The 13,882-nt window shown below is 53.0% G+C and overlaps 1 protein-coding gene across 1 annotated transcript in view; it reads left to right on the top strand.

The window, feature by feature from the left end:
* dock5 (dedicator of cytokinesis 5) overlaps positions 1-13,882 on the top strand; it is a 41,976-nt gene that overhangs the window by 18,030 nt on the left and 10,064 nt on the right. The window contains exons 19-44 of the mRNA XM_030369694.1: positions 307-404; positions 728-817; positions 1,115-1,215; positions 1,427-1,561; positions 1,869-1,980; positions 2,183-2,253; positions 2,815-2,921; positions 3,152-3,288; positions 4,106-4,201; positions 4,858-4,956; positions 5,217-5,387; positions 5,768-5,868; positions 6,477-6,535; positions 6,826-6,980; positions 7,133-7,218; positions 7,487-7,643; positions 8,425-8,465; positions 8,562-8,652; positions 8,794-8,913; positions 9,358-9,447; positions 10,759-10,863; positions 11,284-11,425; positions 11,605-11,686; positions 12,039-12,123; positions 12,330-12,416; positions 13,461-13,637. Of these exons, the coding sequence (XP_030225554.1) occupies positions 307-404; positions 728-817; positions 1,115-1,215; positions 1,427-1,561; positions 1,869-1,980; positions 2,183-2,253; positions 2,815-2,921; positions 3,152-3,288; positions 4,106-4,201; positions 4,858-4,956; positions 5,217-5,387; positions 5,768-5,868; positions 6,477-6,535; positions 6,826-6,980; positions 7,133-7,218; positions 7,487-7,643; positions 8,425-8,465; positions 8,562-8,652; positions 8,794-8,913; positions 9,358-9,447; positions 10,759-10,863; positions 11,284-11,425; positions 11,605-11,686; positions 12,039-12,123; positions 12,330-12,416; positions 13,461-13,637 (2,795 nt within the window). The remainder of the gene's footprint in view (positions 1-306; positions 405-727; positions 818-1,114; positions 1,216-1,426; positions 1,562-1,868; positions 1,981-2,182; positions 2,254-2,814; positions 2,922-3,151; positions 3,289-4,105; positions 4,202-4,857; positions 4,957-5,216; positions 5,388-5,767; positions 5,869-6,476; positions 6,536-6,825; positions 6,981-7,132; positions 7,219-7,486; positions 7,644-8,424; positions 8,466-8,561; positions 8,653-8,793; positions 8,914-9,357; positions 9,448-10,758; positions 10,864-11,283; positions 11,426-11,604; positions 11,687-12,038; positions 12,124-12,329; positions 12,417-13,460; positions 13,638-13,882) is intronic.

The raw sequence follows: 13,882 nt of genomic DNA, 5'->3' as shown, positions 1-13,882 counted from the left end.
CAACGTCACTCCCTCGTCACTCACTCCCTCACCCCTCACTCCCCCACCACTCACTCCCTCACCACCCACACCCGTTCATCTGGCTCATTACGCATGCCGCAGCCTGTTCATATCACCGGAAATGGGTATTTAAGAGACAGGGGTTCCATTTATTAGGCTGATGAGCGTCATATTCTTTTTTAGTAGCCTTTCTTTTTTTTCTTTTTTTTTTAACGGTGGCATTTTCAAGCATTAGGTATTCATTGCTTTTTAATGGCGTTATGCTTTGGTGGTTCTCTCTTTGTCCTCTTGGCTGTGGGGGTCCAGTGGATTTACTGGGCCTGCTGAACTGGAGGTCCCACCCCGAGAAGCTGGAGCAGAACCTGCGGCGGCTTATGGAGGTCGAGGGTGGGGAGATCGTCAAGGTAAGCCCTCCATGCCTTCACACACACGCACACTCACTCACTCACTCACTCACTCACTCACTCACTCACTCACTCACTCACTCACTCACTCACTCACTCTCTCACACTCTCACTCTCTCACACACACACACACACACACACACACACACACACACACACACACACACACACACACACACACACACACACACACACACACACACACACACACACACATCCCAAAAGTTTTGGCTCAAAGTTACGTTCCTCCAAAAACCTGTATTTCTGGTATAAGGTATGTTCTTATGTATTTGGGTCTGACCGGTGTGTCGATGTGTTCTCAGTTTCTCCAGGACACCCTGGACGCTCTGTTCAGCATCATGATGGACACCTCGGAGAAAGAGACGTACGACATGCCGGTGTTCAACGCTCTGGTGAGCTACACCCTTTAGCTAGCAGCTAACGGGTGGCAGACCCACGTGTGTGTGTGTGTGTGTGTGTGTGTGTGTGTGTGTGTGTGTGTGTGTGTGTGCGCGACACCCCATGTGTGTTTGCGCACGTGTGTGAGTGTGTCGGCGTCACAGTGTGTGTGCACATGTGTGCACTCGTATGTTTGCCTTTGTCATGATGTGTATGTTTACTTTTGTCGTGTGGGGGCTTGTTCTTGTGTGTGTGTGTGTGTGTTTACGAGTGTACATGTATAAACAGCCTCCTGTGCCTCCGACCTGCAGGTCTTCATCATCTCTCTGATTGGAGACATCAAGTTCCAGCACTTCAACCCGGTGCTGGAGACGTACATCAACAAGCACTTCAGCGCCACTCTGGCCTACATGTGAGGGTTCCCTGCTCCCTCAGCCTTCTGCTGTTATTTTCATAGCCTTCTTTTTGTTATACTCCCCTCGCCCGTGAAGTAGCGCTACCAATACGAACCTGCCTCAAACGAGTGTGTGTGTGTGTGTTGGTGCCTGCGCTGGTGTTTTTGCGTGTGTGTGTGTGTGTGTGTGTGTGTGTGTGTGTGTGTGTCTCTGCCCCCCGGCCCGCAGGAAGCTGACCAAGGTGTTGAATTACTACGTCGGCCACGCAGAGTTGCCGGCGCTCGCCGAGAAGCTCTACTCCGCCCTCAAGTCGCTGAAATACCTGTTCAGGTTCATCGTGCAGTCCCGGGTCCTCTACCTCAGGTACCACAGCAGCGGGTGGTGCTGCCGGTGCTGCTGGTGGGGGTAGAGGTGGTGGTGGCTGTTTTCTACAGCAGTAGATACCTCCTCCCCAACCCACTCAAAACTCTTAGTTATTTGTTATCCTAAAAAGTCCCCCCGTATGCAAAAACCTGGCAGTAAAAACCTTTCCTTGTTCTGTGTGTGTGTGTGTGTGTGTGTGTGTGTGTGTGTGTGTGTGTGTGTGTGTGTGTGTGTGTGTGTGTGTGTGTGTGTGTCTGTGTGTGTGTGTGTGTGTGTGTGTGTGTGTGTCTGGCCGTCGCTCCCCCAGGTTCTACGGCAACAGCGAGGACGGCGACGCCTTCTTCAACTCCATCCGCACGCTCTTCCTCTCCTTCAACACGCTGATGGACAGACGGCTGGACGAGGCCGTGAAGATAAAGGTAGAACCTCACTCCTTACAGAAACACCGCTGCCGACGGAGCCGCCAACGGAGCCGCCGACGGAGCCACCTCCGTGTGTGAGGCCTTCGTTGTGTGGAAGCTGTCGTACCCAGAGAGGGCATGTGTGTGTACAGGAGACAGGCAGCCTTGGTATTCCTGTCATGCTGCACGCTGACGGAGCCGGCACGCCTCTCTGTTTCAGGGGGCGATACTGAAGTACCTCCCCAGCATCATCAACGACATCCAGACAGTCTTTGATCCCGTGGAGCTCAGGTAACCGTCATCCTCGGGCTTTCCTTGAACAAAATGCAAAACGCTAATTGCCTGTCTCGTTTCATGGCGTATTATGATTTGCCACTCTGCAGTGGAAACACGTTGCTCGTATTTCTAGCGACGCTGTGCTAGCAAGAAGGCCTTGCGACACTAAATGGTAAATGGACTGCATTTATAGAGCACTTTTCAAACCAGTGGCCAGTCAAAGCGCCTTACGATAATGCCTAACATTCACCCATTCATGCACACATTCACACACCGACGGCGGAGTCAACCACGCAAGGTGACAGCCACGCAAGGCGCCAGCCCGCTCGTCAGGAGCAGTCAGGGTGAGGTGTCTTACTCAGGGACACCTCGACACTAGGAGGTGCCGGGGATCGAACTAGCAACCTTCCGGTTACCAGTTCCTACTCCTGAGCTACTGCCGCCCACTACTCAGTGACTGCTCGGGAGAGGAGGAGCGGCTGGTCCAATGTGCTGCGCTCCCATTCTGCCTTTTTCTTAAATATACGCTCACACCCGGCTCCGGCGATCGCTCACCTCTCTTTCTCCCTCCGGCAGCGTTCTGCTCACCAAGTTTATTGGGAGCATCCCCGACGCGCAGCTGGTGCGGCAGAAGTTGGGCTGCATGTGCAAGATGGTGGAGAGTGACCTTTTCAGGCAGCCAGGTGGGTTCTCCGCGGCTCAGACACCGCCGCCGTAATGACATTTCAAAGCGCCCCGGACAAAAGGTGTATCAAAAAAAATGAATAACAATGTACCGAACCGAACCGGAGAGCTCGGAGTTCCACCTGCGTGGGTCTTTGTCTCTGTCCGTCCGGCATCAGCACCTCGTCCATCAGAGCTTTGTTTATCCCTTTTATTTGTTTCCCTTCTGTGTGCTCGTCGTTATTTTTAGAGTGCCGCGATGCCCTCCTACCGCTGGTCACGGACCAGCTGAGTGGACAGCTGGACGACCACTCCAGCCGGCCCGACCACGAGGCCTGCGTGCAGCTGCTCAGTACCACGCTGGACAGCCTGGACCGCAAGGATGTGGTGAGGAGGGTGCACACGTCACAGATACAAACGCATGCGCAGGCATGTGCATGCTTACAACTGCGTGCATGCACACCCAAACACATGCGCAGGAACGCATGCACAAACACCATGGCACACATGCACACACACACACACATATGCACACACACGCACATCATGACACGCACACACACACACACAAATGCACACGCACGCACACCAGGACACGCTCACACTCACACACACACACACACATGCACACAAGCACAAAAACCATGACAAAGGCACACAGGTGTGACCGCACACACACACACACACACACACACACACACACACACACACACACACACATCATCACACACACACACACACACACACACACACACACACACACACACACACACACACACACACACACACACACACACACACACACACACACACACACACATCATCTCATCACACACACACACATCATCTCATCTCACACACACACCATCTCACACACACACACACACACACACACACACACACACACACACACACACACACACACACACACACACACACACACACACACACACACACACACACACACACACACACACACACACATCATCTCATCTCACACACACACACCATCTCTCACACACACACACAAGCGTCCCCCTATTGAGTGTTCCATTATTTAGTGTTTCGGCACATCCGTCCTGACTCTGTAACACCAGTGGCATTGGCAGCACACGTGTGACTCCTGGCCCCCTTTGTGTGTTTGTTTGTTTGTGTGCGTGTGTGTGTGTCTCTCTGTTCTAATGTGTTTGTGTCCCTCCTGCAGGGACCCACCAGGGCCAACGTCCAGCTCATCATGGAGCGGCTGCTACGGCGGGTGAACCGCACCGTCATCAACATGGACAAGGCCTCGCCGCTCATTGTAAGCACCGCTAGGGCGCCCCTGAACCAACGGAGGGAACGAGCAAACACACGCAGACGCACACACGCACACACTGCCAATGTGTCAACCTTCTAGGGCACCCCTGAACCAACGGAGGGAGGGAGCAAACACACGCAGACGCACACACGAACACACGCGCACACTGCCAATGTGTCAACCTTCTGGTGCACCCCTGAACAAACGGAGAGAACAACCACACACACGTACACACGCACACACACGCACAATGCCAATGTGTCAACACTCTAGTACACCCGTGAACAAACCGAGCAAACGGCCGCACACACGCACATGCACATACACAAACACACACACAGACACAATGCCAATGTGTCAAGTCAACCCTCTTGCACACCAGTGAACAAACAACCACGCGCACACAAACACAGACACGCACACACACACAATGCCGATATGTCAAGTCAACCCTCTTGTGCAGCCGCGAACAAACAACCACAGACACACACATTCACATGCACACACACACAAACGCACACGTGCACAATGCCAATACGTCTGCTAACGGCATTACCGATGAGCCGTGCGCCGCGGTGCGTCTTGCGGAGCGTGCTCCAGCGCGGAAAACGACGCCTAGGAGTGAGTAATGGAGGGTCTCTTTCCCCCCCGCTTGGCAGGGCCACTACCTAGCCTGCATGACGGCCGTCCTGAAGCAGATGGATGACGCGCATTACAGCCACTACATCAGCACCTTCAAGACCAGGCAGGACATCATGGTGAGTGTCTCCACAGCCCCCCCCCCCCCCCCCCCCGTGTTAAGCTCCGCCCACCAATCTCTCAGGCGGCTAAGCCCCTCGTTGAGTGACTATTGATCCCCAAGTGGTCCGCAACACGTGTGGATCGGACAAGGGTGGTGAGAACGTCACCCCCCCCCCCAACTTGCCGTGATTGACGTGTAAAGCCGACCAATTGAAGGTCTCGGATATGTCCAATATGCCACTTGGGGGTCATGTGAGTGGCTGGTGTCCCCCTGCAGGACTTCCTGATGGAGACGTTCATCATGTTCAAAGACCTGATGGGCAACGTGTTCCCGGCCGACTGGATGGTGATGAACCTGCTGCAGATGCAGGTGGTTCTCAGGGCCATCAAGCAGTACTCGGAGGTGCTCAACAGCCACTTCCTGGACCCGGCGCACTTTGACCTGCAGGTACCCCCCCCCCCCCCCCCCCCACCTCACCCCCCTTACTAAAAGCGACACAGTCAAAAGACGATGGATCACAGACGGTCACGATCACAGTCAATAGAAGGAGGATCCCAGATGGTCACAATCACAGTCAATAGACGGTGGATCCCAGACGGTCACGATCACAGTCAATAGACGGTGGATCCCAGACGGTCACGAACACAGTCCAAAGACGGTGGATCACATTTCACATAAGACAGAAAAAAAAGCCAAGCGGTCCAAAGACAAGGACCACGCTCTTATGACCGTGTCGCCTTTTGTTCAAATGTGAAACGTGATCCACGGTGGTGCACACCAGTGGGTTGTTACGCTGTCACCGTCTAAACGGCCGCTTGTGTCCTCAGCTGTGGACTAACTACTTCAACCTGACGGTGGCCTACCTCATCCACAAGTCCCTGCAGTTGGAGTCCTTCTCCCAGGAGAAACGGAACAAGATTCTCAACAAGTAGGTTTCGTACGGCCCACAAACAGTCAATGAAGAATTACCCTGGCTTAAAAAAAATAAATTATAATGCCATATCTCCGTATTCCCAGGAGGTAAAAAGTAGAGCTGTCAAGCGATTAAAATATTTAATCGTGATTAATCGCATTAATGTCATAGTTAACTCAAGATTAATCGCGATTAATCGCAAAAAAAAAAATTCTATGCTAAATATCCCTTGATTTTTTTGTCCCATAATTTTTCTCATTTTAATTCTCTTATCAACATGGTGAAGTGCATCGGCTTGCCTTGTGCAAATGATTTTTTATTGATAACAACATTGGCATATACTGATCAATCACAGGACGATACAAAAAAAGAGCCTATAGTGCAATTAAACGACTGCTTTCAACAAATGTCATTTGAACATAGCAGTCTACTGCTATGCTTCTTTGTTTTGAGCCAAAGAAAAAAAAAAAAAAAAAGTTTTTTTTTTTTTTTGTAAATACAATAATTGCGTTAATCACGCGATAAAAATTTTAACGCCGTTAAATTTGGTTTGCGTTAACGCCGTTAATAACGCGTTTAACTGACAGCTCTAGTAAAAAGTAACCGTGTGTTCTGCTCTTCAGGTACGGTGACATGCGGATGACGATTGGCTTCAAGATCGGTGAAATGTGGTATAATCTGGGTAGGTATCCCCCCCCTAGCCTCTCTGTGGGGGGCTGGGCCGTGGCCAACACGCCGACGCACTCAACGGCTGGCAGCAATGCAAAAAGCAAAAAAAAAACAGGACAATATTTTTGTTTGGGTTTATTTTGTCCGGTCTTGCAGGGCTTTATTAGTTTAGCTCTTCCCGTGTTTGCTGAGGGGGAGCGTCTTATTGCTTTTCTTCTTTTCTTTTTCTTATTTTTTGGGTGGTGCTGATGGTGGGGCTCACGCTGGGATATTTCTGGCTGACCGTGTTATCTGCGTCCCCAGGCCAACATAAGATGAAGTTCATCCCGGCCATGGTGGGGCCCATTCTGCAGGCGACCCTGGTGCCTGAGGCCGACATACGCAAAGCCACCATCCCCATCTTCTTCGATATGATGCAGTGCGAGCACAACTTCAGCCCCGGACGCACATTTCAAACGGTAGAGCCCCGGAATGAATAAATATAGATAGGTATTGTGAAGGCTCTGAGGCTGCGTTGTGCATTCTGTTTGAGCGAGGAGACGCCGAGCTGTCGGCTCGGAGACGTCACCACATGTGGATGTGTGCCTGACGGCCTTTGGTGTCCCTGCAGTTTGAGAACGAGCTGATCACCAAACTAGACCAGGAGGTGGAGGGCGGCCGGGGGGACGAGCAGTACAAACTCCTGCTGGAGAAAACGTAAGCACACCCCGGGTATCGCCCCCTGGTTTATTTCACTCGCATCTACATTCGTCGGCGTCTGCGCGGTGATGAAATGCAAAGTCGTTTTTTTTCACTCTAAGTCGGCCTCAGTTTTCCGGATTGCGATTGTTTTCCCTTTTTCGGTTTTTCCTCCGTGGAGCGTGGTTAATGGCCACAGCCACGGAGCTCAGTGTGTGTTTGTCGGCGGTGGGGTTGTGGGCGGGGTCGAACCGGCTGACGGAGCGAGGCGCTTTGTTGTCCACAGCCTGCTGGAGCACTGCCGGCGCCACCGGTACCTGGCGCAGTCGGGGGAGGAGCTGGCTCTGCTGCTGAGCGGTCTGCTGGAGAACCTGCTGGCCTACCGCACCATCACCCACGACGAGAGCCCCGAGCACCGCATGAGCTGCACCGTCAACGTGCTGGTACGCTGCACGCACACACACACAGACACAGACGCACACACACACACACACACACACACACACACACACACACACACACACACACACACACACACACACACACACACACACACACACACACACACACACACACACACACACACACACACACACACACCGGAGCAACCCACTCACTCACTCACTCTTCTGTGCACTCACACACACCCACACGCACACGCGCACACAAACACCCCGGAACAACACACTCACTCACTCACTCTGCTTTGCTCACGCACGCACGCACGCACACACACCCAACCCACCCACTCTTCTGTGCTCTCACACACAACCAACCCACACGCGCACAAGCACGCGCACACAAGCGCACACAAACACCCCGGAACAACCCACCCACTCACCCGGCTTCGCTCTCACACACATACACACATACACACACGCATACGCACACCTAACCCGACCACTCTGCGGTACTGACACACACACACACACACACACACACACACACACACACACACACACACACACACACACACACACACACACACACACACACACACACACACACACACCCCCAACCCAGCCACTCACACTACCGTGCCCACTCCCGGCCACCTGCGGCACACTCCACTCCAGCTGTCCACAGAGCCGTCACTCTGCCCCGCCCTCCACCTCTAGCCCCCCCCCCCCCCCCCGCTGTCAGGCTCCATACAGCTCAGGCAGACGCATGCGGCCATTGTACACGTCCTGGGTAACCACAATGTGAAATCTTGTGTTGTGACAGAACTTCTACAAGGAGAAGCAGAGGGAGGACATCTACATCCGGTAAGCTTTGAGAGAAGGGAGCGCCCCGCGACGCGACAGCCGGGGGAGAGAACGGCGGATGGGTGCTGACCTTTGACCCCTTTCCTTTGTCCCCAGGTACTTGTACAAGCTGCGGGACCTGCACCTGGACTCTGAGAACTACACGGAGGCGGCCTACACCCTGCTGCTGCACGCTGAGCTGCTGGAGGTCTCCCAGACACCCCCTGCGACTCAGCTGTCGTTCGTCTTTTTACCGTCGCTCGGCCACTTAGTGGACGTTTCGGTCTGATGTCGCCACGATGACCGATCACGTTTTAAAAGCAGAAATATGTCGTTCCCCCCCCCGTAGTGGTCCGACAAGCCCTGCGCTCCCCACCTGATACCCCGGGACGGGCAGCACATATGGACCCAGCAGGAGCTGAAGGAGAGGCTGTTCCAGGAGATCATATGCTACCTGGACAAGGGCAAGGTGAGCCAAGGGGAGACGCCCTGCATCACTTCATTATTTCCTGCCGACAGAGGTTACGATAGGTTCCACATAACGATGTTGGTGCAGATTTCACTCGACACAAAAGGTGTGGATGTGGCTGTGCTTGTGTGCTTGCGTGTCAATGCGTGTGCGCGTGGCCGTGAGGGAGTGCGAAAGTGTATCCTTTCACGTAACGACGTTGGTGCAGCTTTCTCTCAACACAAACGTGTTGATGTGGGTGTGCTTGTGTGTGCGTGTGTGCGCGTGCATGCGTGAGTGCATGTGTGCGCGCGAGTGTGTATCCGTCTGTGACAGTCAACGGAGAACAATCTCGCGCAATGAGATTATCTGAAGGTGGACAGATGGCCCATTGACACCGACTCTGTGCGTCTGGGTGTGTGTGTCTCCGATTTTAATTGAGTGCTGTACTCGCGGTCTGTCCAGATGTGGGAGAAGGCCATCGAGCTTGGGAAACAGCTGGCCAAGATGCACGAGAGCCAGATGTTTGACTTCATGGAGCTCAGCCAGCTACTAGTAAGTGACTCCACCAGCACTAAGCTAAGCAGCGTCGCGGCACGATCTAGGTGGCGGCGGGCCTACAGACACACACAGTTTTCTGTGGTTGTGAATGCACTTAATCACTTCTGCATGGAGATGAGGAGATGGAGAAGTGCCATGCTGGTTGTTTATGCTGTTGTTGTTGTCGTCGTTTGTGTGTTTTCTATTCTCCTTCCCTGTTACCTCGGCTCTCATGGGTTATCAGCGTGTGTGCGGTTTTCATACAGGTTGCCCCCCCCCCAACCCCCCTCCCTCTGCAAAACGCAACGAGGGCACCATTAGTAATTGTTTGTGTCTTTTTGGTTTTGTTGCACACTGTAGCCTCCTGCAGTGTGTAGCCAGTGTCACTGCGGTGTGTGTGTGTGTGTGTGTGTGTGTGTGTGTGTGTGTGTGTGTGTGTGTGTGGCTTTAAAGGCTTGCTGACGCTAAGCAGTCGGGGCACCGTGGGGGGTGTGTGTGTGTGTTGGGGGGGGGGGGGGGGGGGGGGACATAAAGGCAACGACTGGAGGAAACGGAAGCAGCAGATAAGAGTTCTCCCGGCCACGTCCTCCCCCCTCCTCAAGACGCACTTTCCAGAAAGAATAAGAAAAACAAGGCCATGCTCACTGTTGTGTTTGTCATTGAACTATTTATAAAACGTTTAATACTTTATCGCCGTTTTTAATGCAGCCACTCTTGTTTTTGTTTTGGCACGCTGCCAAGCGACATGATCAACACTTTTGCCCGAACGGAACCCAAACCGCTGCAGTATTTGCTTGTGAATAAATGAGTAATGCATGGGGGTATTAAAAATGCAGCCCGTCTCCTTGTGCCTGTGAGAGCAGCGCGGGTGAGCGTCTCTACCGCGCGATCGGGGCAGTCCGGCCACGCCCCTCTACCCCTCAGCTCTCTCCCCAACGCCTCTCTCCCCCTCGCGCCTCTACCTCTCAACTCTCTCCCCCACGTCTCTCTCACCCTCGCTCCTCTCCCCCTTGCCCCTCTACCCTGCGCCTCTCTCCCCCTCAACTCTCTCCCCATCGCCAGTCTCCCCCTCAACTCTCTCCCCCTCGCCCCCTCAACTCTCTCCCCCTGGCCTCTCTCCCCCTCAACTCTCTCCCCCTTGCCAGTCTCCCCCTCAACTCTCTTCCCCTTGCCAGCCTCCCCCTCAACTCTCTTCCCCTTGCCAGTCTCCCCCTCAACTCTCTCCCCCTCGCCCCCTCAACTCTCTCCCCCTGGCCTCTCTCCCCCTCAACTCTCTCCCCCTCGCCCCTCGCCCCCTCAACTCTCTCCCCCTGATGTCATCCACAGAAGCAGCAGGCCCAGTTCTTTGAGAACATCATGCACGCCATGCGGCCCCAGCCAGAGTACTTTGCCGTGGGGTACTACGGCCAGGGCTTCCCCTCCTTCCTCCGGGTAAGACCTCTGCAGCCGTCCCAGCACAGCTCCCCCTGCAGGAGCGCTGCCTAACACGCTCTCACGCTTATCCCACATATTGGAATTAATCTAATGGTAAATGGGCTGCGTTTATGCAGCGCTTTTCTAACCAGTGGCCTCTGAAAGCGCTTTTACAATATTGCGTAACATTCACCCGTTCATATCGAGGCGGCAGTGTTAGGTGTCTCGCTGAGGGACAGCTCGACGCTCGGAACAAGCAACCCTCCTGTTTCCAGGAAGGTTGTCGACCCCCGCTCTACCTCCGGAGCCAATGCAGCACATAATCACGCCTCATTATATCAGACGCTGGTGCATAGACTGGCCATCCATCAAGTGTGCAAAAAAAAGTACATACATCTATAATTCCACACGTCGCCTTTTCCCCCGCCCCCCGTGCAGAACAAGACCTTCATCTACCGGGGGAAGGAGTACGAGTGGCTGGAGGACTTCAGCGTGAAGGTTCTCTCCGGGTTCCCCAACGGCGTCCGCATGACGAGCACGGCGCCCCCCGGGGACACCATCCTCAACTCCCCCGGCCAGCGTATCCTTCACACCCCAAATAAAGAGAGAGACGACCCCCCAGCTCCTCGGCTCACGATACTTGTTTTCATAGAGCGTGTTTGCGCCCCCAAAATAACCGGCGGTGGACGGCGGGGCGACCTTGTCCCCGTGTCGCGGTCCCCTTGACGACGGCTTGCCTCCTTAGTGCCGCGCCCCCAGACCTCCAGTGCTTCACGGTGAAGCCCGTTCTCACCGTGCCTCAGCAGTTCAGAGACAAGGGGGTTCCAGAGCAGATATTAAAGTAGGCGAACGCCGCTGTACTTGACGGCTGATTTATGAGCTCATAAATATCCTCCCGGATTCATGGCGGGCAGCGTTTAATCTCTCCCTCTCTCTCTCTCCCTCTCTCTCTCTCCCTCTCTCTCGCACACACACTCACACTTGCAAACGCACACACTCGCGCACACACTCACGCACGTACGCACGAACACGAACACACACACACACACACACACACACACACACACACACACACACACACACACACACACACACACACACACACACACACACACACACACACACACACACACACACACACACACACACACACACACACACACACACACACACACCGTGCCCTCCCCTCCCAGCTATTACAGGACCAATGAAGTGGACCAGTTCCAGTATTCGCGGCCGTTCCGGAAAGGAGAAAAGGACCCGGACAACGAGTTTGCGGTCGGTACCTGATGTATTGGTTTAGCTTAGGGTTTGTTTTTTCATATTTGCTTTTCATATTAGTTTTTCATATATCTGCTATGAACTAGCGCGAGCTGAGATGAAGCCCCCTTAATGTTCCCCACTGGCAGAAGCCCAAGCCTTTGTGTTTCACGGCCCTCCTCTGATATGAGTAATGGGCTTCAACGTGTCTTTGTGTTCCGCAGACCATGTGGATCGAGAGGACCACCTACATCACAGCGTATCCCTTCCCCGGAATACTCAAATGGTTTGAGGTTAAGTCGGCCTCGGTGGTACGTTTGAAACGCAAACCCACCCACCCTCCCACGCACAACACAAACACACAACTCCATTACCTCGCTGTTCTTTGCAGGTATACGGCATTCTCAAATCTTTTCTCCTATTGTACCCTCTCTTAGATATTCTTTCAGCAGAGTACCCCCTTCACCAGCACAAAACAGAAAAATGTATAAAATGAAAATAAATTATGAAAACAAGACACACGGCATTGAATCTTTTGAAAAAAAAAATAATAATGTGCGTGCTTTCTATTTGAAAGGATGCAAATACTCACAATTTAGTGAGAAACACGGGCATGTGCTTCATGCAACTGGTGGTTAATGCCTCCCCACAATAGAAGCGCAATGCACGGGGAGGGTCAGAGCATGTAGAGGGGAATCCCATTAAAACATATTCTTCCTGAAACTGACATTTTCATCAGTTTCTGGACACGCTTTCTTTCTCACGTTTTCTCCTTTCTCCTTGTTGTCAGATTTACGTTTCAACCACTCGCTCACTCTCGTTGCTTTTCTTTTGTCTAGCTTTTCACTGGTACCCCCTGCAGTACTCCGAAATACCCCTAAGGATACGAGCACCCCCATCTGAGAACCACTGGTCTAGCCCCCCATCTTCCCTTTGCTGTTGATTTGATTCGGCATACAGACATCTCCAAGGGAAAGAAAACAACATGACAAAGTGCAAGCACTTATTTCCATCATGGTCCTTGATGTGGAGAGACAGGACATACGTCCACATAAAACAATAAACATCATCAATAAAAACATTGTGGCAAAGAAAATAAAATGCCCTACCCTCACTTTCTATATTAAAAGCACATTGAGCCGAGAGATAAATAAACACAAACACAACACACATGGGAGAAGAGCGGGTTTGTGCCACTAGGATTCTAAATTCTCCATTAGCCAGGATTTTACCTTTTTCTGAGACAAAGATGGTTACCTATACTCTTGATCACCGTAGGAAACTTGTTCCACTTCACCACTCCACTGTTTCCCTCTCATGTCGGTCGCGATGATGCGCGTGTTCCCCCCTCACAGGAGCAGATCAGCCCCCTGGCCAACGCCGTGGAGACCATGGAGATGGCCAACGAGAAGCTGAGCAACCTGGTGCAGCAGCAGGCGTGCGACCGCTCGCAGGCTGTCCACCCGCTGTCCATGATGCTCAACGGCATCGTGGACCCCGCCGTCATGGGCGGCTTCTCCAACTACGAGAAGGTGTGTGTGTGTGTGTGTGTGTGTGTGTGTGTGTGTGTGTGTGTGTGTGTGTGTGTGTGTGTGTGTGTGTGTGTGTGTGTGTGTGTGTGTGTGTGTGTGTGTGTGTGGCGATGGTCACTGCTGCCCGCCCGCCCCCACACCTGGGTGGCTTTTGCCGGGGACGTGTTTTACGTGAAGCAGGAGAGCCACGAGTGTGTGTTTGGCGACGGCTGGTTTGCATTCAGGGCGTTAGGCAGATACTTTTG

Source organism: Gadus morhua, chromosome 11 (genome assembly GCF_902167405.1).
Source record: "Gadus morhua chromosome 11, gadMor3.0, whole genome shotgun sequence".
Taxonomy (NCBI): Eukaryota; Metazoa; Chordata; class Actinopteri; order Gadiformes; family Gadidae; genus Gadus; species Gadus morhua.
The sequence above is the reverse complement of the archived record's forward strand: the minus strand, read 5'-3'. Positions and strand labels throughout refer to the sequence as shown.